This window comes from Sinohyriopsis cumingii, chromosome 13 (assembly GCF_028554795.1).
Source record: "Sinohyriopsis cumingii isolate HCF-2022 chromosome 13, ASM2855479v2, whole genome shotgun sequence".
Lineage (NCBI taxonomy): Eukaryota > Metazoa > Mollusca > Bivalvia > Unionida > Unionidae > Sinohyriopsis > Sinohyriopsis cumingii.
Window position 1 is genome coordinate 2,619,967 of NC_142973.1, and position 26,508 is coordinate 2,646,474.

The window sequence follows — 26,508 nt, forward strand, 5'->3', positions numbered from 1 at the left end:
AGATTTGGACATATAACAAAAAAGATTACATGAAACAAGCAAACCCATGCTCAATGTACAACATTGGCCAGTATGTCCAGTTCTAAGTATTTCCTAGATAACATTCAAGTTGATTTTGAAAAATGGATTAATTTCCCAGTGTTTGCATTAGGTTGTTGACTTGATAATTATTTGACAAAACAGATGATCTAATTATTTATTGAGATAATGGCCAGTGTGTGGGTCAAATGGATCGTTGTTTTCCAGTGTACCTTGTAAAAAATATCTGCAAAAAATGCAAGTAATCTTATCATTAAATGTAACCATTATTTGAGGCACCACTCTTGTAAAAGACTTTTCTTCCCTTTAGTCTAAATGTGCATAGAGGTATTGAAAGATGAATAAGACAGTGCAGAGATTTGGGGCTGGGATCTTTGGAGACCACGTATAGGTCCCAGTATCAGTGTGTAAATAACCCTGTATAAGACCTATGTAAAATAATTCATGCATCTCAATTATGTGATGGTAGATCAAGGTCTATGCTGTTTGTAGTTTGTATGTTATACACTGACTTGTAAGGAAGGATCATTGTAAATGCCTTGCCTGGAGATCCAGTACACCTGGTCTGATGTGTGCAGGATTTGAACAGAAAACCCACTGAGTCAGTCAGCACTGCTTGACCATTTCTGTCAAGAACTAACCTCAGATATTGTAGTAGGGATGGAGTTGATGAAGATGCCTCCAGCAAAGTGTATACTGTGACAGAATAGGTTGACACTGATCTGAGATTGTGACATTGTCTTCTTTTGGTGCCATAGTGTGCCATGTGAATAAAAGTAGTTCCCAATACACTGTATAGTCCACAGTGTCAGAAACTTACATCCAAGGTTTCTTCTTAACTTGATGGAAAAGATGGAGGTTGTTTTGATTGCCACTTGATAAGGCTCCCAAAATAAAGTAGACTTTCATAAATTTGGGAAAACAAATTCTGTCTTGTAAATTGCTGAATTCGGAAATTGTAAGGGTGCAAATTTCTGTCGATCTGTAAAGAGCACATTAATTTGGGCAAGAGAACAATTAATTAGATTTATGGGGACGGGTGCATGTTAAATCACTATACTGCAATGATTTTTAATGTCTGTCGTGAGAGGAAGTGATTCTTAATTAAGCCTTCATTTATGTAACCGTCAGAAAAACTGGAAGGGAAAAGGTTAACTTCGATCTTTGTATCGAATATGTCAGATTTGAATTGTCCAGGATCAGTTATTTGGAAATCTAGAAGTCAGGCTGATAGCAATTTTTGGCGCCTGGTTATAAAAGGCAGTAGATATATTTAATCCTGATTGTTATGCTAAAGAAGGGGGATGTTTCCCACATGAAATTTCTTGGTTTCATATACCCCAATCACAAAAATTTAGTCAGTCTACATTTTCCTGCAAGAGGAAAAAATAGAGGAGACTCCAAGATTGATTTTAGAAGAAATTCTCTCGTAAAACATTTATCAGAGGGACCGGATGTCATGAAAGTTGATGGACACAATTCTAGCAGTAGAAGCGAGCAAAGCTTGAAAGCACAAGGTATTTGCGTCAATCTCATGCAATTCGTTGATACCATTATATTGATTTGTATGAATTTATTTGCTTATATTTGCATGAATTTATTTGTTTAAATCCATAGATCAATTTTCTTGATATGGGTATAACTGTTTGAGTTCCTCTATCAGAATTCGTACAGTGATCTTTTTTTAAGTTTGACAAATTGTTTGAATTTGTTGTTTTGATTGTTATAAGGAATCAGGGTATTCTAAGAATTTCATACATTACTTTAGTTGATATCAGTTACAAGAATCCGTGTGAATTCACCAATCTTAGATGATTTCACATATGATAAATACTTGAGTGCGTATTGACTGAAATTAACATTGTAAAGCCATGAAAGTGAGATTTTATGTATGCAAAAGACTTGAATGTGTATTCGCTGAAAACAACATAGTGACACCATGTAATGAATTTCATTCATTCATTTGTGTAATTGAGATGAGAACGGAACTGTTATGATTTGTGATGTTAATGTGAGTCATTGATGAAATAGCCGTTAAGAAGTACATTAATCTTATGAAACTAGGTTTGTTTATTATCTGCCATGTTTGGCTTGACCAGATAGCCTATGGTATCTGTTTGTCTGTTTGAATTATGATAGGATGATATCTGGCATAATGAGAGGGGAGTAATGATCTATTCCCAGTAGGATATTTGACAGAAGATTTAGGTTGCTTTCTCTGTTTATTTTAAAAGGGGAAAAGCTCCACTGAAGTATCCATGTACCTACTTATCTTAGTATATACGTATCTATGTACTTATGTATCCACCTACCCACACAAAGTTTGAGGGCTGAAAGAGGCAAGACAGTAGAGTTTGGAGAAGAAAAAACTGAAAGGACCAGAAAGAACAGCCACAGTGAAGTTGGAGTGAACCGGAAATAAGCAGGTTATGAATTTGTACAAGGCAATGACTTCGATTGTTCACTTGATTTTATGATGAACCAATTCTGTCTTTAAAACAGATCGGCTATTTATATAAGTATATTTGTGTTTGAAATTCGGTGAATGATTTATTTCAAAAGAGATGTGTATCTTCGTAATGTAACGTATTATCACAGTTCTTTATGTAATTGATTAAATTGTTGTATTTCATGTACAGGGGCTTGTGTCATTCTGTTCTATATAATATATCTGCTCAGATCTTTATTAATTCCATCTATAAGTTTCACACTTTATATTAATATTTACTCGATCTGGGCAACAAAACCGAGGGCGATCACCCTCTAGATAACGATGACCAAATAAAGCGGACATCATGTAAGAAGGTACAATCTGCCAATCAACCCCACCAACACCAATGTCAACCAGCCCCCCCCCCCACCATGTACGTGATTTTGAAGTGCTGTTTTATGTTTTATTTCATATTGGGATGTGATCTGATCTACCTCGCTATTAATGCAAATTTCTGGCCTCGGGGACCCCTACAAAAATCTCTTCTGTGTTGGTTTTTTGAGGCAATGAACTGTACCATGTTGTTACAAAGCTGTGATAAACAATAATCTTTAGGTTAGTTGGATGGTAATAAATGGGATTGGTTTTTTCTAGATAACCTCTTTGTGTAAACAGAACAGTTTACAAGCATGATTAGAAAGATAACCATTTTATGTGGCTGTACCTAATCTCTTGTGGTGAATCTGTTGCTGAAATCTATAATGAATGTTGCCACACTTCATCACATGTAAAACCTCTGAAAACTCTCTGGGATGGGCCAGCATAAATTTTCAAGGGAAGTGTGACAGACGGAGTTTAACTGAATTTAATTTTGACTGGAAACCCAATATAAGCAATCAAAATATATGTTTTGTTTCACTAGCAATACACTCAGCACATCAGACTACTTTCTTGGTGGCCTTTCAAATTTTCAAATGGCATATAGATTTGTTTTGCATTTCCAAATATACAGAGTAGACCATGGGCCCATCACAAGGACCTGCTGGTTTTCTGACTTTGGAAGATTCCTGAAACCTATTATTGTAAATAATACATACTGTGAGATTTCTAAGTACTTGTGCCTTTATAAGCAATTCTTTTACCTGGCATACATGACATGTTACAGAAATGTTGTTCCCCTAAGTACTTGAGAGCCTATGAACAAAGCAATGAATCAAATGCCTATAGTTAATGAATGAAACAAAAAAGTGTGATAAATATGCACTAGCCTATTCTATATGTTAATACAGGAGTCAACATTTCACTTGCCAGTGCAAACAATGTTGGTTTTTATGTATTGTAGAAGCAGAAATAATCCATTTTTTTTTTATATATATATATACGTATGTTATACAATGATACATATATGGTTACTGTAAATAAAGAGAATTCTTGCACTTTTTGTGCTTAAATATTTTTTCTGATGAATTTGAATGAACATTTCGCTGAGCATGTTTTCATCGTGAATGCCCAATAACATTGTACAGAAGGATACCACTGCCTTTGGAGAAAGTGCAAACTGATGTATGGTTGCTTATTGAATCATTTTATGGTTGGCAATACAGGTTTGTGTCTCTTCAGTGTCTTCTTGTTTTGGTTATTGAGTCATTTTATGGTTGGCAATACAGGTTTGTGTCTCTTCAGTGTCTTCTTGTTTTGGTTATTGAGTCACTTCAGCATGACATTTGAATTTCTGATACATCCCAATATCGCTGCTGTTGTTAGGCAACAAACTGATGCAAGTCAATCAATACTGAGGAACCACTTGATTCATCATCAAGCTTTCACCAGCCTTATAACATTGTTTATAACTCACCGGTAATATTTACCATACATGTTCTCAGTTGGGTCTCAACCTTGTATGTTTTTCATGCTGTTCAAATAAAACTGTGTGATCATGCCCATGGTTACTTTATTAGCATTTGTGTGACAAGGACTTGGCAACAAACCTTCCAATACATAACATGCCGGTAGATTAGGATCCACTTAAAATAAATTGAGCAACTACAAGATTCTTTTCTTGCAAAATAATTGTTGCATACCATGTCATTTTCAGACAGTTTTAAGGGAATTTCATGTTCTGTACTTTGTGTTTGGGACATGGTTGTAGTTCTCCAGTGATACAAAGAAACAGACAAATAGTGTTTTCTTAAAAGTGTAATAATTGGCTTGCTTTTCATTAAATAGATTTAACAAATTAATTTAAATTATATTTCTTAACCACAGAGGAAAGAGTCTGAATCATAACAATATTAGAAGGACAGTCTAGATTTCAGTAAAAGAGAAAAATGATTCAAGTCAAAGCCTTCATCTTGTAACTTTTGATATGTACCTTCATTGTGGATATTACTGAAGCCTGCAATTGGTCATGGTCACGTATCTAGGAATTCATTGTCAGTAAAAAATAATTTTGCACAAAGCATCCTTACTGATGGGTTTTATGTATTATTATAAATTTATAACTGTTGGAATTAAAGTTGTGATTAGTCTTATGCAAGTTTTGTGTATTGGAGTGCACAAACTATGATTAGTTCATTGGTTCATATTTATAAGTGACCTCAGTTCTCCCTCCCAAAACCAATATACACTGCTAATATACACTACCAATATACAATGTTGCTTTTTGTTATCTGAAAAATTGCAATCAGGATTAATCCAATCATATATTTCATTTTTGTTTTAGTTCAGTGATAAAATCTGAGATGAATGTATGTTGCATTTATGTATATTTGTATCTGTTAGTGTGTTCTCAGATACGCTAAATGAAACTAGTCAAGTAAGGTCTGTTTTCCTGCATTAATAAAGTGTGATTGCCTTTTCTTTGTGACTTAGGGGTAGCATGATAATACGTGTGTTGATATGATTTCCTGGATTTGGAATTTGTTTTTGGCTTTTATGTCTTTGAAAGTTTTTATACATCCTTTCTTTGCCATTCAAAAATAAATAGAAGATGCAATAAACCTCCTATGTCAAACGCCCAGAGCATTTTGAGAAAAAGGAAGTTCGCTATTAAATACCTGACATCTTCATGTTCTGATACATTTAAAATTCTCCGTCCTGTAGTGCTTTCAGTACTTTGAATTTACAGAAGCTGTTGTACTTGTTGTGGGGTTAATGCCATATTTCAGCACTTGATAGGCTATACATGGAGGACGGTATAACTGGTGGAGGAAAAACTCTGGGTAAACCCCAGTAAGAACCACCAACCCATGGGAAGCTACTGGCAAGCTTTCTCACATACCCACATTGGCTGACCCTGAGATTTTAACCCACATGGGTAGAGGTGTGATGACAGTAATCATTAAAGGCAAGCTCTTTAGACTACTTGGCCAACCTGGGCCCAGAAGTTAAAAAAGTAAAGATACATCTGTACTGTACGTGTTTGAGTATAAGAGTCTCTCTCTCTCTCTCTTTCTCCTGCCTTTACTAAATCTTTTTATGAAAATGTGCGGATATCATTTAAGGGAAAATTATTAACAACTTGCACCCATTATGGATTGTTTATCATTTAGTATGCTAATTGTAAGGTGTATGACATAAAGTATGATGATATGCAATGTTCAACAAATTTCATATTTACAGGCTAGCATTCATCTTACTTTTGTTTACCTGAAAGGTTTAAATGGCTACTTTGTTTTCATACTTGGTTTAAATGGCTACTTTGTTTTCATACTTGGTTTAAATGGCTACTTTGTTTTCATACTTGGTTTAAATGGCTACTTTGTTTTCATACTTGCTTTAAATGGCTACTTTGTTTTCATACTTGCTTTAAATGGCTACTTTGTTTTCATACTTGGTTTAAATGGCTACTTTGTTTTCATACTTGGTTTAAATGGCTACTTTGTTTTCATACTTGGTTTAAATGGCTACTTTGTTTTCATACTTGGTTTAAATGGCTACTTTGTTTTCATACTTGGTTTAAATGGCTACTTTGTTTTCACACTTGGTTTAAATGGCTACTTTGTTTTCATACTTGGTTTAAATGGCTACTTTGTTTTCACACTTGGTTTAAATGGTTACTTTGTTTTCATACTTGGTTTAAGTGGCTACTTTGTTTTCATACTTGGTTTAAATGGCTACTTTGTTTTCATACTTGGTTTAAATGGCTACTTTGTTTTCATACTTGGTTTAAATGGCTACTTTGTTTTCATACTTGGTTTAAATGGCTACTTTGTTTTCATACTTGGTTTAAATGGCTACTTTGTTTTCATACTTGCTTTAAATGGCTACTTTGTTTTCATACTTGCTTTAAATGGCTACTTTGTTTTCATACTTGGTTTAAATGGCTACTTTGTTTTCATACTTGGTTTAAATGGCTACTTTGTTTTCATACTTGGTTTAAATGGCTACTTTGTTTTCATACTTGGTTTAAATGGCTACTTTGTTTTCACACTTGGTTTAAATGGCTACTTTGTTTTCATACTTGGTTTAAATGGCTACTTTGTTTTCACACTTGGTTTAAATGGTTACTTTGTTTTCATACTTGGTTTAAGTGGCTACTTTGTTTTCATACTTGGTTTAAGTGGCTACTTTGTTTTCATACTTGGTTTAAATGGCTACTTTGTTTTCATACTTGGTTTAAATGGCTACTTTGTTTTCATACTTGGTTTAAATGGCTACTTTGTTTTCATACTTGGTTTAAATGGCTACTTTGTTTTCATACTTGCTTTAAATGGCTACTTTGTTTTCATACTTGCTTTAAATGGCTACTTTGTTTTCATACTTGGTTTAAATGGCTACTTTGTTTTCATACTTGCTTTAAATGGCTACTTTGTTTTCATACTTGGTTTAAATGACTACTTTGTTTTTATACTTGCTTTAAATGGCTAGTTTGTTTTTATACTTGCTTTAAATGGCTACTTTGTTTTCATACTTGGTATAAATGGCTACTTTGTTTTAATACTTGGTTTACATGGCTACTTTGTTTTCATTTTTGGTTTACATAGCTACTTTGTTTTCATTTTTGGTTTAACTGAAGCATATTTAATAGTGATATAACCACTTAGTGCAGACAATATTTGGGACACTTTGACTTCGCCTCTCTTCACAGGCCTTGTTTTGACCTTCCATTGCATAACTGTGAAAGCCAAAGAAGACTAGGTGACCCTGGCTAGACCCAGGTTTGCTGCCAGGTTTGGGATATGGCAGATCATAAGTAGAGGAAAGGCCCCTAATTTATTGAGGATACATTATACCTTGATATGGGTTATTGCTGTTTGCACAGGGCTATGCAAATACAAATGTTGCCAGACAGTGGAGAGGTTTTTCTACTTCCCTTTCAGGAAGTTTATGTAACTTACTATACATACCATATTTGCTTGCTTATAAGACAACTACAAACAACAAAGATCCTGATCTGCCCTTACATAACGTACCTACCAAATAAGGTGTATGTTGATTATTCTACAGATTACTCCTAACAAGCTGCACTGACACAGATCTGCTGGTGCATTATGCAGGTGCATATCTGGATCTGTGCAGTTTGCCATTGGACTTGTCTTATAAGAGAGTATATATGGTTAGTTTGATGTTCCTCTAAAATCTCCAAATCTTTTTTCAATACAAGTTTGCGCTGTGAATATCATAGGTTATTTAGAATCTATTTCCAGCAGCCATCATTTTCGTCCTAACTAGGCAGCACACAGGTGATCTATTATGACCCTCCTGCTTATTAAAACGTTAGTACCTGTTGAATCAAACAGTTTGTTGTGAAATGGTACAATGTAGTAATATGAATCAATATGTACTAAAAGCATCCAAGGTGTTGGAGTTATTTTTGTCTGTGCTAACTAAGACTAATAAGCGACAGACAGGTGATCACACAATAATTTGCACATGGCTGGTGCTGTGATTGGTTAGCAGTCATCTGCGATCATTGATAAGTAGCAATTGGGTTGACATGAAACTGTAAATTACTTTGTAGACCACTTTATCAGCACAAAAATGTATCATTTTTCTGTTTTGTCACATCATCCTTATTTATAGAAACCATCTTTTCTTTGGCAGAAGAAACTGATGCATAATCTAAGATTGTTCCTGATAATAGTAAAATCCACTTACTCTGGCATGGTTACCAGTTGATAGGATCTTGGAATCCACTTACTCTAGCATGGTTACCAGTTGATAGGATCTTGGAATCCACTTACTCTAGCATGGTTACCAGTTGATAGGATCTTGGAATCCACTTACTCTAGCATGGTTACCAGTTGATAGGATCTTGGTTTATTTCCCTCCTTAAATCAGCATTGTGCTTTGGTCTAATCAGCCAAGTGCTTAATTCCCCTGACCCAAGAAAGCTTATCAGACAAGTGTTTGCAAATTGGACTGCAAGAGTCACCTGCAGCAGGCTGCAAATATGCCCTTATTAGACTTAACTTGTTTGGTAATGGGATGAAAGTGATATGTAATAGATAAAAAAAGCATAAATACTGTATTGTGGTTCTCAAAAACCTAGGCTGTAAGTGAACGGCTGCCAAATCATCGCTGCCAAATCATTAGTAGAAGGTTCATGCTGGAAAATTAATGCAGGCTAGATAAATACAATGAGCTTCCACAATATCCTAGAAAAGAAATAACATTCCCCAAGGTCATTTTATCTTTGAGTTAATTAAGTCATTTCACCATTAAACATGGCTATTGTTACTAAAAATAAAATTACCTGTAAACAAAGTCTTTAAAAACCCAATTAACAGAATGTCATCTAATTTGACAGAAATTGCCCTTGTCATGAAGGGTACAAATGTTGCAGATTGTACCCCAATGCAAGGCTCTTCACTTCAGTTGTCTTGGTATTAAATATATATCACTAGACCAAATCAAACCAAAACCAAAACCAAAATATTGGACATATGTTAGTCAGTTGAACTGTCTCAGACCCACAGACATACAGCATGATGTCCCACCCAGTCACATTATCCTGACACCAGGCTAACCAGTCCCAACGCTAACCTCTTAATGCTGAGTGAGCTGTTAGTACCATTTTTTAAAAATATTTGGTATGACTCAGCTGGGGTTCGAAACTGTGACCTCCCGCATCCAAGGCAGACACTCTAACCGCTAGTCTACCAGAGTGGTTAGATTAGCATTTAGTATTAATTTGGAGAAGAATAGAGGAGCTAAGTTATATAATGGATTTAGCAGAGTTCAGTGATGAATATAAGAATAGAGGGCCTAAGTTATATAATGGATTCAGCAGAGTTCAATGATAAATATAAGAATAGAGGGCCTAAGTTATATAATGGATTTAGCAGAGTTCAATGATGAATATAAGAATAGAGGCCTAAGTTATATCATGGATTTAGGAGAATGATGTGCAGAGTTCAATGATAAATATAAGAATAGAGGGCCTAAGTTATATAATGGATTTAGCAGAGTTCAATGATGAATGTAAGAATAGAGGGCCTAAGTTATATAATGGATTCAGCATAGTTCAATGATAAATATAAGAATAGAGGGCCTAAGTTATATAATGGATTTAGCAGAGTTCAATGATGAATATAAGAATAGAGGGCCTAAGTTATATAATGGATTTAGCAGAGTTCAATGATGAATGTAAGAATAGAGGGCCTAAGTTATATAATGGATTCAGCATAGTTCAATGATAAATATAAGAATAGAGGGCCTAAGTTATATAATGGATTTAGCAGAGTTCAATGATGAATATAAGAATAGTTATATAAGTTATATAATGGATTTAGGAGAATGATGTGCAGAGTTCAATGATGAACATAAGAATAGAGGGCCTAAGTTATATAATGGATTTAGCAGAGTTCAATGATGAATATAAGAATAGAGGGCCTAAGTTATATAATGGATTTAGCAGAGTTCCATGAAGAATATAAGAAAATGACATCATTCCTAAGAATTAACTAATCGGAACATGTAACTTCACTAAATTATCAAACAAGAATGAACTATGAAACTTGTAAACAAATATGATTGATATAGGGATCTGTCACCAGGGATGATCAATGTATATAATTTCTACACAAATATGAACAATGTATGGTTTATAAACAATATATGGTTCATAATCAAGTAAGATATATGTATAATTTAATTCACATATGAAGTGATTTTCAGTGACTTTGATTCAAAAATGGGACATATATGTATCTTGTGGTGTCCAGTTGACGATATTTTCAGTTCCACAGCTCTCGTAAAATGGTCAGGGAACATCCATGCATGGCCTGCTCATCACAATCTGCCATTAAAGATCCCACAAGAGTCATCTCCTTTCCTACATACCTGAATGCTGTCCTCCCAGCCAATGTCACCATCAACAACAGCATTACATGAAACCCCACGGTGGTCAATGGCTTCCCATGAAACACTTTTAAAAATACAATAACTGAGGGTGTCTAGTACATGAGTAGGCATGGTTAAGTTATTCATGCAGTGATATAGATTACACATGCGTGCACATGATTTGGCATTGTTACACACTAATTTATTTCATCAGAACTATTGTATGAGATTATTAAAATAGCATGTTTTTACATAAATCTGTGTCCAGCAAGAATAATCTACCGGTGTGTGGATTGTAAGAACTTGAACATTACTAATCATTTAATACATACAAGATATAATTGAATTCAGTGTTACAAAATTACTAGAGACAGATTCCATTCTTCCCAGTAACATGGTGTTACATGACATAGGTCTGACTCTCGATACAGTTTAGAAGAAAAATGGAAACATTCATTTTATAAAACAAATTCTGTCATTTAAAACGGATAGCAAGAAAGAATGCAATATTATATTTCACATACTTCTACAGCTGAAGAATGCTTCTGTAAAGTGGACTATGTCCTGACAAAATTTGTTGTGTTGTGATTATACAGAGATGGTTTTGGGCCATAACCACACTGGTTGTAGCTGAATCTATGACCATGACCAGAGAAATTAATATAACTGGGTTTCTCACTGCAGGCACATGGTGTGTGCAGCTGCAGGTAAACTGAACTCTGTATTTTTAAATAAGCAAAACTGAAAATAAACCACCCGGGGTAATGCTCTACATGGCAATGAAGTTTGAATACATTTTTCATTCATATGTATGCATAAACATTTTACTACACACAATTGAGTGACAAGTATCAACTCCTTGCATAAAATAACGCAGGTAAAAAGATAACTACATATTCATTGGTCCCAGGACATGTGCCTTCAATACACTAATTATGATGCAGTTTGAATTTTTTGGCGCACATACCTATAGGCTGCTTACATGATTACTGGTAGTAAGGCCAGTCATGCAAGAACGTTTATGCCTGTTGATCTGAATTGGGGAAAAATATGTTTTCACGCTTATTTTGCATGAATAACTTGCCTGGGGACAAGTAAACTTCAGTTTAACTTCCCTTTTTATTCAACAGTACAGGTACAGTGTTTACTTAAGTTGCAGTGATTATTATTTCTTGAAACCTTCACTGTGACTGTAGTCATATAACATTGTTGATCCTGTAAATAGTAACTTCCACTATGACTAGTGGTGTCATCTTACAACATGCTTCAGTATATAATCTATAACCTCCACAATGACTATTGTTATTATATACAACTTTTGTGCATGTAAATAAGAATTTCCACTATCACTGCTCATTGTTCAGCATGTCAACCAGTACCTCCACAATGTGGCCCCGAGCGGCTGAGTGGTCTGTAGCGCTCACCATTACAGATCACTGCCATTTCACCTCTGTCTGCGTGACTTTGTCTCAGGTTCTGCTAATGTGGTTATGTGAGAAAGCTTGCCAGTAGCTTCTCGTAGGTAGGTGGTTCTTTTCGGGTTTTCCCGGGTTCTTCCTCTACCATTTATACTGGCTGCCACGTATAGCCTATTTTGTGCTGCAAAATGGCATTAAACCCTACAACAACAACAACAACAACCACCACCTCCACAATGACTGCTGTCATTATACAGCAATCTTCAGGATGTAAACAACAAACTCAGTTATGATTACTGTCATTTATATAATGCTGTTCAGCATTTAAACATATACCTCCATCATGACTACTGTCATTATATAACACAGTACTGTCATTATAAAACACATTACTGTCATTAGGTAACACAGTTCTGTCATTATATAACACAGTTCTGTCATTATATAACACAGTTCTGTCATTATATAACACACTTCAGCATGTATACAAGAACCTCCACTACTACTGCCAGTATATAACACTTCAGGATGAAACAAGGCTTCATAATGACTGCTGTCATTATATAACACTGTGACGTGTATAACAGGTTAGTATATAAAAAACAACTTCCACCATGACCACTGTCATTATATAAAACTGTTCAGCTGTAAACCAGAACCTCCACTGTGAGGCTGTCATTATATAACACTTCAGCATCCAGATAAGAACCTCCACTGTGAGGCTGTCATTATATAACACTTCAGCCTCCAGATAAAAACCTCCACTGTGAGGCTGTCATTATATAACACTTCAGCATCCAGATAAAAACCTCCACTGTGAGGCTGTCATTATATAACACTTCAGCTTCTAAGAACCTCCACCATGACTGCTGTCATTACATATAACACTTCAGCATCCAAGTAAGAACCTCCACCATAACTGCTGTCATTACATATAACACTTCAGCATCCAAGTAAGAACCTCCACCATGACTGCTGTCATTACATATAACACTTCAGCATCCAAGTAAGAACCTCCACCATGACTGCTGTCATTACATATAACACTTCAGCATCCAGATAAGAACCTCCACCATGACTGCTGTCATTACATATAACAGTATTTCATCCAAGTAAAACCTCCACCTTGACTGCTGTCATTACATATAACAGTATTGCATCCAAGTAAGAACCTCTGCCTTGACTGCTGTCATTACATATAACAGTATTGCATCCAAGTAAAACCTCCACCTTGACTGCTGTCATTACATATAACAGTATTGCATCCAAGTAAGAACCTCCACCTTGACTGCTGTCATTACATATAACAGTATTGCATCCAAGTAAAACCTCCACCTTGACTGCTGTCATTACATATAACAGTATTGCATCCAAGTAAGAACCTCTGCCTTGACTGCTGTCATTACATATAACAGTATTGCATCCAAGTAAAACCTCCACCTTGACTGCTGTCATTACATATAACAGTATTGCATCCAAGTGAAACCTTCACCATGACTGCTGTCATTACATATAACAGTATTGCATCCAAGTAAGAACCTCCACCATGACTGCTGTCATTACATATCCAAGTAAGAACCTCCACCATGACTGCTGTCATTACATATAACACTTCAGCATCCAAGTAAGAACTTCCACCATGACTGCTGTCATTACATATAACAGTTAAGCATCCAAGTAAGAACCTCCACCATAACTGCTGTCATTATATATAACACTTCAGCACCCAAGTAAGAACCTCCACCAGGACTACTGTCATTACATATAACAGTATTACATCCAAGTAAGAACCTCCACTATGACTGCTGTCATTACATATAACACTTCAGCATCCAAGGAAGAACCTCCACCATAACTGCTGTCATTACATATAACACTTCAGCATCCAAGTAAGAACCTCCACCATAACTGCTGTCATTACATATAACACTTCAGCATCCAAGTAAGAACCTCCACCATGACTGCTGTCATTACATATAACACTTCAGCATCCAAGTAAGAACCTCCACCAGGACTACTGTCATTACATATAACACTTCAGCATCCAAGTAAGAACCTCCACCAGGACTACTGTCATTACATATAACACTTCAGCACCCAAGTAAGAACCTCCACCATGACTGCTGTCATTACATATAACACTTCAGCATACAAGAACCTCTACTGTGACTTCTGTCATTATATAACACTTCAGCATCCAGATAAGAACCTCCACTGTGAGGCTGTCATTACATAACACTGTTCTGCATGTGAACCATGACATAACAGTGCCTGCATGTGAACCATGACCTAACAGTGCATGCATAATGATGGTTGGCAGAAACTCATTTTAGGAGAGGACTCTGATTATAGAAGTAATAAACAATGTTCAGAGATTTTATAGTCCTGTTTAAATCTCAGTCTATAAAATTGAATTGAATGTTGCAGCGTAGAAACACATGCATTTATATGTTTACTTACATGTCTATTCATTTAAGAATTGATCTTAAGATTTTTAGGATTCATGAAGTGATGAACTTGATTACGCACTGTTTGAATGTTCATGGTGATGATGTGATTTTAACCAATCTAAAGGCTTATTACAAAGGCTTCTGTTAAATGTTTAATCATCCTAAGTCTTCAAAAAAAAACTTCCTACCGATTCACATTTTGTTGCTTTTACCAGTGGACAGTTGGTTGTTTATTAATGACCCTATTTTCTTGTACAGCGTAGCAATGACTATTCATTGTATAAATAAACTATTATTTGCATAATTGCAAAAGAGTAAAAACTTCAGGGTCTGTTACAAAATTGAGAATTATGCTGAAATATTGTCCTCTTGAAGAAAAAAAAGAGCCTGAGATTTTTTTAGGAATTGTATGATGGATTTAACATAGAAATAAAGGAATGGCTAGACATGTATAGAGCTATGGCTTGAAATAAAGAATTCATGATTTTCTCATCATTTTATTTTGAGTTTTCAGCATTTTTTTATTATAAAGAAGCAAAAGACCAACAATCTAGCATTGTATAAGAGACACTGACTTTGTAAATTCAAATTCAGGAGCATCCTATTTCAGTGCAACAAGATCTGTTTCCATAAAAGTTTCAGAAATTGTGTAACAGAAATATATTGCACATTTATTGAAATGCTCAATATACTTGCATCATTGCGAATGCTCTGTTAGTGAGTGAGAACATGTACAGTACAATCATGTCACTATGTATCAGTATAGGGCATCAGTATAATCATGTCCCTATGTGTACAGTATAGGGTATCAGTACAATCATGTCACTATGTGTACAGTACAGGGCATCAGTACAATCTTGTCACTATGTGTACAGTATAGGGCATCAGTATAATCATGTGACTGTGTACAGTATAAGGTTACAAAGTGAGTTGACATTTATTGATGCGTAACAAATGCACCATGATTTGTTGTGTCACAGATTGGGATAATGCAGCCTACCTGCTGGGATCAGGGAGCAGTATTTTCACTTTCCATGTCTAATTCTGATTGTGTTTATTTTGCTTTGCTTATCACCATTGACAAAACATATACACCCGTCCCCCCAATAAAACTTGCATGCATCTTATTTTACTAAACAATATGATGTCACTTCAGCAGCAAATGTATGAGAGAGGAAGTGTGAGAGAGATGTATTGAGCATTCATGTAAATATGTAAATAATATATTGAAGGACACCAAGTAGACTAGTACTAACACAACTAATTTTTTGATCCACTTTAAAAAAAGCCATTATTCTTCTTATTATAAGTATTATTATTATTATTATTATTACTATTATTAAAGCAGTATTATTTGAAGCAACATAAGTAATTTTACATTATTACAGAGTGTTATAATTTGATTTATGCTACATGTACTTGGCATTTATGCATGATGAGACAGGAAATTGAATCATGATGCATAGCTAGTCTTAAAGTAATGACAAAGAAGACTTTCATGATTATGATAATCTAATTATAATGACCAGTTGGTCCTAAATAAAACTTTGGGCCATCTTGAAAATCTTGTTATTGCTACGCCACCTGAATGGATGTTGCAGAACATCTTATCATGTCTAGCTGGTAATATATGAATGTGGTACTGTCAGACCTCCAGTATGGCTGCCAGAATGGCCAGCTGGAAAATACTTTAATTGAATAAATGGTCATATCAGCATGGGGTTTTCAATGAAAGGCTTCCTATGATATCGTCCTAAATGAAAATGGCATTGATCTGATTTTCAGTATGGTAAGACAATGGTCATCTTGAACATGTTATGGTTACTCTGCTTCTAGATAGCTGATCATATTAATATTGTGCTTTCACCAAAGGACTTCTTATGATGTCCAGTTGGTCCTAAATGGAAATGATGCCAATTTAGTATCCAATATGGCTACCCTATAAATCCAATATGGCTAACATATAAATCCAATATGGCTACCATGTAAATACAATATGGCTGCCATGTAAATCCAATATGGCTGCCATGTAAATCCAATATGGCTACCATGTAAATCCAATAGGTGGCGCTATACAGTTTCGCATTTTGCATAGGGTTAGGAATTTAAAGAAAAAGAATGTCCCCGGCTTTCCTCACTGGTTATACTGGCTATTTAAAAAAGACCTTGTATATCTTAGGTATAATGCAAAGAACCTTTAATTCCCTTTATTTTGGTGTATGATTGATGGGTGTACTATGGGTTATAGAGTATACAGCTTGGCCTTACTTCAAATGTGCACCTTTCAAAAAAGTGCTAGCTCTACTTGGTCATTTTCACTTCCTGAACTTCAGAGGTCAATTGTAAAAAAAAGAGCCGATAACTTTTTTTACATTTTATATATTTGGTAATTCATTCATTGCACTTTCAGAAGCTGGTATTGTCTAGTCTGGCAAAATTAATTTTCCCTATTTTAATAGCTGCTATGTAAAGTGTACTTTAGACTAATTCAGACTGATTTTTTAACACAAGGGAGCAGTCATTTTAGTTAGCAGTGTGCTTAAATCATGTAAAATTTCCAAAAGTACAATATCCAAAAGAAATATCATCCACATTACATTAATGTAGCATAGAGGTATGCAAACATTCTCTCCACTGTGCATGTTTTAAATGCGAACTACTTCACCTTACATACGTCACTCTCTCAAAAGTACATATTATCTGGTGAGCGCCACCATATGGCTACCATGTAAATCCAATATGGCTGCCATGTAAATCACCTTTTTAATGTTACTATTGCAGAATGAAAAGTCATATCAAGATGAAGTTTTGAACAGAATACTTAGTGATGTCTTGTTGGTCCTAATGAAAATGATGCCATCAATATATCAACCACAGCAGCAAATTTGAAAATCTTGCTATTGCTAAGATTATTAGAGATTGTTTTAAGACTTATATAAAAGGAAGAAATGGTCTTATATTGAACTCCAGTCAGTTTTTCATTTCCATCTAAATAAAAGTTCAGCTCAATGAAATATGAGTTGTTTTTGGTTTACGGTTTGGTGGTATGTGAAAAATTAGAGGGTATACAGAAATTGCAGGAAATGCATTACACATAGTCACCTTAAAATTTGGAACTACTTTCATCAGAATGGGTTACAGGATGGGGATAGTTGGACGGTTGTGAAGTAAAAACTAACTAAAAAATACTGCTGCTTTACTGCAGATCAAGAATTTCATTAATGAAAGAAATTTGCTGTTTTTCACTTTTTAACCATTACAGTGTATTTAGTTGCTAAATTATAACTGCATTTAATCTTCTTATAGAAAAATGAACGCAGACAGCAACATGCAGTCAAAGAGACAGAGTTTCTACGATTAAAGAGGTCTAGACTTGGTGTAGAGGATTTTGAGTCATTAAAAGTGATTGGAAAAGGAGCTTTTGGTGAGGTAGGTCTACCTATTCAAGATAGTTAAGAAACAGTGTCATCCATATATCACAAGATGATACACAATCTGTCTTTTTTACTTTGTGCAGTTTCTGTATGACTGACTTATACAGAGTCAGACTTGCTATCACTGTCATTGTTCTTCAGCGAATTGATAGCAATATTCCGTTGTCCAAACCTTTCATCATATGATACAGTTTGATCAAATGTCACACTAAATGGGAAATTCAGCTTCGGGCTCTTTAGGAAAAGATGTTTTTACATCATCACATTACATTCGGGCATCCTCCAATGGTACGAGTCATCAATCAGTATAGTGTAAACATATTGTGCATAGAGTAAACATGACCACAACATTGAAAAAGTATTGAAGGATAAGTCTACAGAGTAATCAGCACAACATAATTACAATTAGACTTTGCTGTTGAATAATGATGCTGCTGAAGCAAAATATCAGTAAATAAAAGTGTATTATTAGCTAAATTCCATGTAAAACTTTGCAAAGAAAAGACAGTCATTGTATTCAGTGATAATGCTTCTCTAATCTTTGAAACACTACATTATCTCAGATGAATGAAATTGTCTATTCAGTATGTACCATCAAATTATCCTCTAATATGTCCAATCCCAGTTAAACTATCCCCTAATTTATACACTCCCAGATACACTGTCCTTTAATATATCCAGTCCCAGTTAAACTGTCCCCTAATATATCCAGTCTCAGATAAACTGTCCTCTAATATATCCCATCCCAGATAAACTATCCCTTAATATATCAAGTCCCAGATAAACTATCCCTTAATATATCAAGTCCCAGATAAATTATCCCCTAATATATCCAATCCCAGATAAACTATCCCCTAATATATCCCATCCCAGATAAACTATCCCTTAATATATCAAGTCCCAGATAAACTATCCCCTAATATATCCCATCCCAGATAAACTATCCCTTAATATATCAAGTCCCAGATAAACTATCCCCTAATATATCCAATCCCAGATAAACTATCTCCTAATATATCCAATCCCAGATAAACTGTCCTCTAATATATCCAATCCCAGATAAACTGTCCTCTAATATATCCAATCCCAGATAAACTATCCCCTAATATATCCAATCCCAGATAAACTATCCCCTAATATATCCAATCCCAGGAATTCTCTGCAAAAATCGGAAGATATTATGAAATCGGGAGATAGGCATGGAGCGATCCCAGCGTTAATGTTGACAGGTATGGTGTAAGGTCACTTACATCAAAGCAATCTACAACTAGGCTTTTATGGTATTAGCATAATTTTCGAAGCATTATTTCCGAAATTTTATTATTGTATTTGGGAGATATCATAAAAATTGAGCACAATGGTGCCCATGATTTGACTCCAAGGTATGTACTTAATTCAGTGCATAATCAAACCTGCAAAGTACATGCCATGGCACCATTATGTAAATACGTTCAGTAGTCTAATTGTGAGCGTTGAATCAAACCGTTTTGTTTGTTTGTTGTGTTATCATACTGGGATTACATTTTAATGAGTTTAGGTATTTACAATTTCAAAGCAAAGTAAAAACATAATTACTGGTGCACTGATATAAAATGTCCAATGCAACAATGCATAAACAAACAATAATCAAGTCAATAGGGAGAGGTAGTGTTACAGGAATTTGTGATTGCTAAATTCTTATCATTGTTCGCTCAAATTACACACATATCTAAATTAGGCAGAAACAATAAGAAAACTGAAAATTAAATAAATTACTTTTCAAACAAGTTTATACCATTTCTTTTTAATAATCATGCATGCCAACCTCAAGATAAGTATACATGTAAATTTTTTAAATACAAGTTTGCCTAAAAAAATGCATTGAAAACTTACCCCATGCAGTTTGAGATAACTCGGAGTTGTAAGTTGGCTTATATGCGGGTCATGCACATTTTTGTGTTTATACCTGTTGAGTTTGGGGGTCGGCTTATACGCAAACGTGCTTATACTCGAGTATATACAGTATCCAATCGAGGAAAAACTATCCTCTAATGTTTCCAATCCCAGATAAAATCTCCTCTAATATATCTAATCCCAGATAAACTATCTCCTAATATATCCAATCCCAGATAAAATATCCTTTAATATATCCAATCCCAGATAAAATATCCCCTAATATATCCAATCCCAGATAAAATGTCCCCTAATATATCCAATCCCAGATAAACTATCCCCTAATATATCCAATCCAGATAAACTATCCTCTAATGTTTCCAATCCCAAATAAAATCTCCTCCAATATATCTAATCCCAGATAAACTATCATCTAATATATCCAACCCAGATAAACTATCCTCTAATGTTTCCAATCCCAAATAAAATCTGCTGTAATATATCCAATCCCAGATAAATTCTCCTCTGATATATATATATATATATTCTTTGCTAAACTAATATATTAAATCCCAAATATACTATCTTCTAATATATCTAATCCCAGACAAACTATCCTCTGATATCGAATCCCAGATAAACTATTCTCTTATATATCAAATCATTTTATGATATAGTCTTTATGCTGAAATACCAGACTATGTACATTCAGAAACCTAACTTCATTCCACCTTGTGGTATATCAATTTGTCCTCAGTTTGAAACAGCAAACTTTATTCCAAATTTTGGCATCTGAATTTGTCCTTACATCAAAACAGCCAAATCAGTACATGAAATGCTGCACAATTCCATTACCCAAATAACCATCTTGGCTGTCAGCACCTCCATAAAGTATATATTATCTTTGAAAGTTCAAAAAGACCTCACATAGTATGTCCCTGTATATAGAGTTTAACAAGGGTTTGGTAAATTTCTTACAAATTGTCAAGGAATGGCTAATTTTTGTAATTTATGTTGTTATTGTTGTTGTGGGGTTCAGCACACGATAGGCTATGCATGGCAGCCAGTCTTAATGGTGGAGGAAGAACCGGGAAAACCCTGGGAAGAACCACCAACTAACGAGAAGCTACTGGCAAGCTTTCTCACATATACACATTGGCCGAATCCTAGATTTGAACCCATGCAGACATAGGTGAGATGGGAGTGATCCGTAACAATGAGCGCTTTAGACCACTTGGCCACTCGGGGCACCTTGTAATTTATGTGCAGTGTCGATGCACACTTGATCAGATACACAAGGAATATTCAAATATGGTGACATCTTCATAGTTCACCCATTAAAAGATGGAGACATGGTTTGCTGAAAGCAGTTCTAAGGCACCATCTCAAACTGATTACTGGATAAAGCTTTAGTTTTTACTGCAGAAATTACAGTCATGCTAAAATCTTTGAACTGCATTAAAATCTCTCAAAAAGCAAACATAATATATTGGTATTTCTTTTCACATTGAAAGTCTTGCAGAACCTTAAATATGACAACCCTCAATATCCCCGATACTACATAATCATGATTACTCTTACAGTCAGGAAAATAGTTCTGTGCTTTTGGCTGCCATGTCACATTCATATCAAGGGTTATGAAAGGGCTGATAAAGCAGCCAAAGCTGCCCTGCAGTCACATACTTACAAGTGGAAAATTTCTTATACTTATTTCAAATATATTGTACAAATCGGCATGTTCATCATACTTGGCAAAATATGTGAAATAAAAATTCCACAAACTTATGAATGTCAAACCCACTATTGGAAAGTGGCATCCTTCATATAAAACAAATTCCTAAGATGAAGCCATATTGTGCTGATTGCAAATCGGACAGGTACAGAAAATCACTTAAAAATTGTGGAGTACCAAATTTCACGTTTCTTTTGGTTATAGACCATGAATTAAAAGTCTCAACAAAATATTTTCCAAGCTGACATTGCATGCCACTATACCTTCCCTTCCATATTTGAGGGTAGAGCATCACCAGTAGTATTTATAGTGCTTAGAAATATATTGTTATAATAAATTTGAGGTGACATTTTGATATGTGTGGAGATAATCCACTTTGCTTGAATTGCCTTAAGGGTATATATATGTCTTCAGCTCGGTTTAGATGCTATCTGAGAGTGCATCTCCACTGTCCTTCAATTCATTTAATTGGACAGGTCATGACATAAACCCTGGGGCTGCATTTCATCTGGTACAAACATTGGTATGATGCCTTTTTCCATTAAATGAGATAGGAGGTTCTCCCAATTGAAGCTTTGAAAAAATGTAAAGAGCCCTTTTGCCTTTAAAGTTTTCCACTTTTGAATGAGTGTCTCAGCAACATTGTGATAAATGAGATTATGAAACTCAGTTTTAACAAAACTGTTTATATATGGAAAAGATAGAAGGTATGTTTCCAAGAGGATTGGTTTTGTTGTCATTGGATTTCTTTTAATGACAAATCCTAAATTGAGACTTTGTTTTGATAAAGGTCTTTAAAAACATTGAAAAAAATAAATAATCTTTATTTTATATATAGGTTATATAATTTTAGGATCTTTTTATATTATTTTATATTTTTTATTTCATCTTGTTGTGTACATCATGTTTGCATTATTTAGGAAGGCTTTATCTTCCTGGAGTTTTATTAATAGTTTATTTTTATTCTATGTTCTTAATTTAAATTATTCAGTGATAACTGGTGATAGCATTAGAAATAAATGTTTCTTCCTTCCCATGGGCTTCCTGTGTTGACTACAGGTACAGAACCTTAAATTAGTGGCTACTTAATCACTGAGTAGAATTAATTAGTGGCTACATAATCACTGAGTAGAATTAATTTCTTGCTGCCATTGATGATAGAAATAATGAGTTTGAGGATCTATCAATTGATGTAGTAAATATTAAGAATTTTTCATGCTATTCTTCTTGACTCACAGTTGTAAAAAGAGAGTAATCAATCAAGCTCTCGGCAAAAAAGAGCAGACTATTCTGAAACCATTTCAAGTTGACACCATTGTGATCAATTTTTGCATTTACTTTTCCTCCATGTTGAACATCATTAGTACAGCTTTGTTATCACTGCTACTTCTTCTTTGAGGATTGATTTAAAGCTTTACAAACATAGTCATCCTATGGTTTAATTGATCACAACTGAAAATGGTATCCCTCATGTATCTACTAGGATTCATAATTGATAGAACAGTTTATTACGTGGAAAATACTGGGGATCTGGCATGGCCATTCTACAAAAACATTTCTAGTCATAACTATGTATTGTATCAGGTAGGGAAAGTTAATGTAATTCTGTCATGGAAATCCAGTATCAGTGGTGGTGGTGGGTATAAATGTTTTTGATATCTATGCATATTTTACCTTTTCAGTTAATTCAAAAGCAAATGCATAATCTGCCTAAAACAAAAAAGGTTGTGATGTGTTAGGGCATTAAACTAGTGCAAATCCTCTGATGGATAAACTGTCACATTGCAGACATCGTAGTGATATGATTGAAAAATTGTTAAAGCTACGTTAAAAAAAGACAAATCACACACACATGCACTGATGGAAACAAGAGGTTGTTGTGTGTTAAGGCAAAGCCTGTGTGAATCCTGTGATGGAAACAAAAGGTTGTTGTGTGTTAAGGCAAGGTCTTTGTGAATAATGTGATGGAAACAAAAGGTTGTTGTGTGTTAAGGCAAGGTCTGTGTGAATCCAGTGATGGAAACAAAAGGTTGTTGTGTGTTAAAGCAAGGTCTGTGTGAATCCAGTGATGGAAACAAAAGGTTGTTGTGTGTTAAAGCAAGGTCTGTGTGAATCCAGTGATGGAAACAAAAGGTTGATGTGTGTTCAGGCAAAGTCTGTGTGAATCCTGTGATGGAAACACACAAGGTAGTTGTGTATTAAGGCAAAGCCTGTGTGAATCCTGTGATGGAAACAAAAGGTTGATGTGTGTTACGGCAAAGCCTGTGTGAATCCTGTGATGAAAACAAAAGGTTGTTGTGTGTTAAGGCAAGATCTGTGTGAATCATGTGATGGAAACAAAAGGTTGTTGTGTGTTAAGGCAAAGTCTGTGTGAATCATGTGATGGAAACAAACAAGGTTGTTGTATGTTACGGCAAAGTCTGTGTGAATCATGTTATGCAAACAAGGTTGTGATGTGTTTGGGCAATGTCTTTGCAAATCCTGTAATGGAAGGAAAATTGTGACACTATTGATTATTCCCGAGTTATAATTCTGATGGGAATAAAACAGCTTCATGTATTCAAGAGTACTACACCTTATCAATGTGTGCCATAAATTCTCGTTAACCTGCTTGCACCAGGTATGTTTGGTCAGTGAAAGTGGTTTATTAGGGCATAAGTGGAAAGGGACATCACCCTTGAATCTTGAGAATGATAGATTACTTTAATGGCTGAACAAGAATTCTAAAGTTTGTCTTATTGTTTGACCATACAATCCTCCTTTCCTGTTTTTGGTCAGTTCATGTTAGGATTGTTCTTATTAGTAGAGTTCACAAACACTGTTCAAAGCAGAAGATGAAATTTGAGAAGATATTTATGATGGATACCAGACAGATCTTGATGAACAATTTATTGCATGATCTAAAAATTAATATAGTTATTCTCCATGGATGCCAACTGCCACACCCATTTCTTCCTTTTGCTTAAATTAATTTATTTAAATTTAGGGTATGATTTTCATTTAAGGATTCATATGTCATTAAAACCAATGCTACATTTTATCTGCAATCTGATGAAGATTCCCATACATTGTGCAAAATTGATGGCTCAAATTTATTATCACACAAGGATATGGTAATTTGCTTTTACAAGAATCATTGGCCTGATGTGAAAAGTTACCAATTCTGAATTGTTATAAAGTCCCATATAAAATACCATGTGACAAATTTGGTGCATGGTTTGTACAATCCTGAAAACTCATGAATTTTGGGGGTTGCATTGAAAACTCCTTGCATTTTAACAACATTGGTTTTATCCTTGAAATGACCTTCATTCTATTAAGTAAAAAATTTTTTTTGTCGATAACTGAATTTTTCTAAGGAAGTAAAAAATTGAGTGGACCAAATGACACACTTGGGTTGTTTTCTGATGGAATAACATAGCTTGCTATAGTGGCATGCTAATTATACATTTTTTTCTTCACTTGTACCAGTTTATGCAGTGATAAACAAAATAACATGAAGGGAAAATTCAGTTTTCATATGAACAAATATTCCTTCAAAACTTTTGGAAGTCCTTGAACAAAAACTCTTTGGGGTTGTTTGATCCATAGGGCAAGTTATGTTTTCAGAAGAGGAGTCTTTGTGGCAGACTTTAAGACAGGCCTGATTGTGGGACTAAATTGATCATAGGAACACGAGATTATTAATCCGTACTCCTGAGAAATGTATCTTATAAATGAGATTTTTTAACTTAAATCAATGTATATGTGTGTCCAGCATTTGTACTGAAAGGTTTTTCATACCCCTTTTCTGGAGTTTTGCAAGAAGCCTAAGAAATGTTATGGGTTAATTGTAGAAACATGGTGTGTATTTATGTAGCGATTTGTTTTCTTTTAAATGTCTTTGAAATACTGAGTAAAAGTTTCTTGAAGTCGCCATTTTAAAATTAAAAATTTAATGAAGACATTAGTCCATTTAGTTAATTAATTTAGGGTTTTTATAAAACTAAAAAAATGTCTCCATTCCCTTTTACAAGGTATTTCAGAATTATTGGAACTTACCATCGGGACCAAAAATACTGTTCCTTAATGGAAATATTTCCAGTACAAATGATCTCACCTTGAAAAAGTATGTCTAACTTAATGCACGTGCTAGTATAGCCCATAGCTTGGAACTTAAAGAACAAATATTTTATACAGACTGAAGTTGTAACGGACTAAAATTATGTTGCGCAGGTGATTTCTATAAATCTGAAACATTAGGAAATGAAGCTGTTTACTACTTAAAACCTGGGGATGAATGTTGATAGAGTTGGCACATGCAGATTGGACAGCACTTCTAGGTCATGTTGATGCTGTTTATAATGCGTTTTTCATTGAATTGTGTAGTCTGATCCACCATCACATAATGAAACGGCAGGTTAGGACGATTGCTGTTTAATATAAAAGGACATATGGTATAAATGTTCAGTCTCTCAAAACCTACTTGCTTTTTTGCTTTTGATGACTTGACCTGTTAATTGGATTGCATGTGGCCCAGCCTGAAGAATGAGTCAGCACATATAAAGCTTTGAACAAGTTGGGTGCATAAGGAAGTGTCTGACACTTCTTCACTTTCTTTTGCTTAAAATCTGATTTATTCAACTTAAGGCTGTGTAAAGTTTCTTCTTTGCTTTGCATCCATGAATGAACAAGTTTCGTTGGTACAAGTGTTAAAGTCAACATGATACCATGGTAACATCGAGATACCTCTCAAGCAACAAAGTACATGTATTTGGACCCATTTTCATAACAAATCATTTCACATACCTATATAATCTTACATGGTTGATCTGGTGTCTGATACACATTTTCATATCACACACCC

The 26,508-nt window shown here is 34.7% G+C and overlaps 1 protein-coding gene across 2 annotated transcripts in view; it reads left to right on the forward strand.

Annotated features, from left to right (window-relative positions):
* Positions 1 to 26,508, forward strand: part of LOC149784851 (serine/threonine-protein kinase tricornered-like) — a 163,849-nt gene that overhangs the window by 63,238 nt on the left and 74,103 nt on the right. For both annotated transcript variants that reach the window (XM_089978419.1, XM_089978420.1), the window contains exon 4: positions 17,931 to 18,053. In XM_089978419.1, coding sequence (XP_089834545.1) covers positions 17,931 to 18,053 — 123 coding nt within the window. The remainder of the gene's footprint in view (positions 1 to 17,930; positions 18,054 to 26,508) is intronic.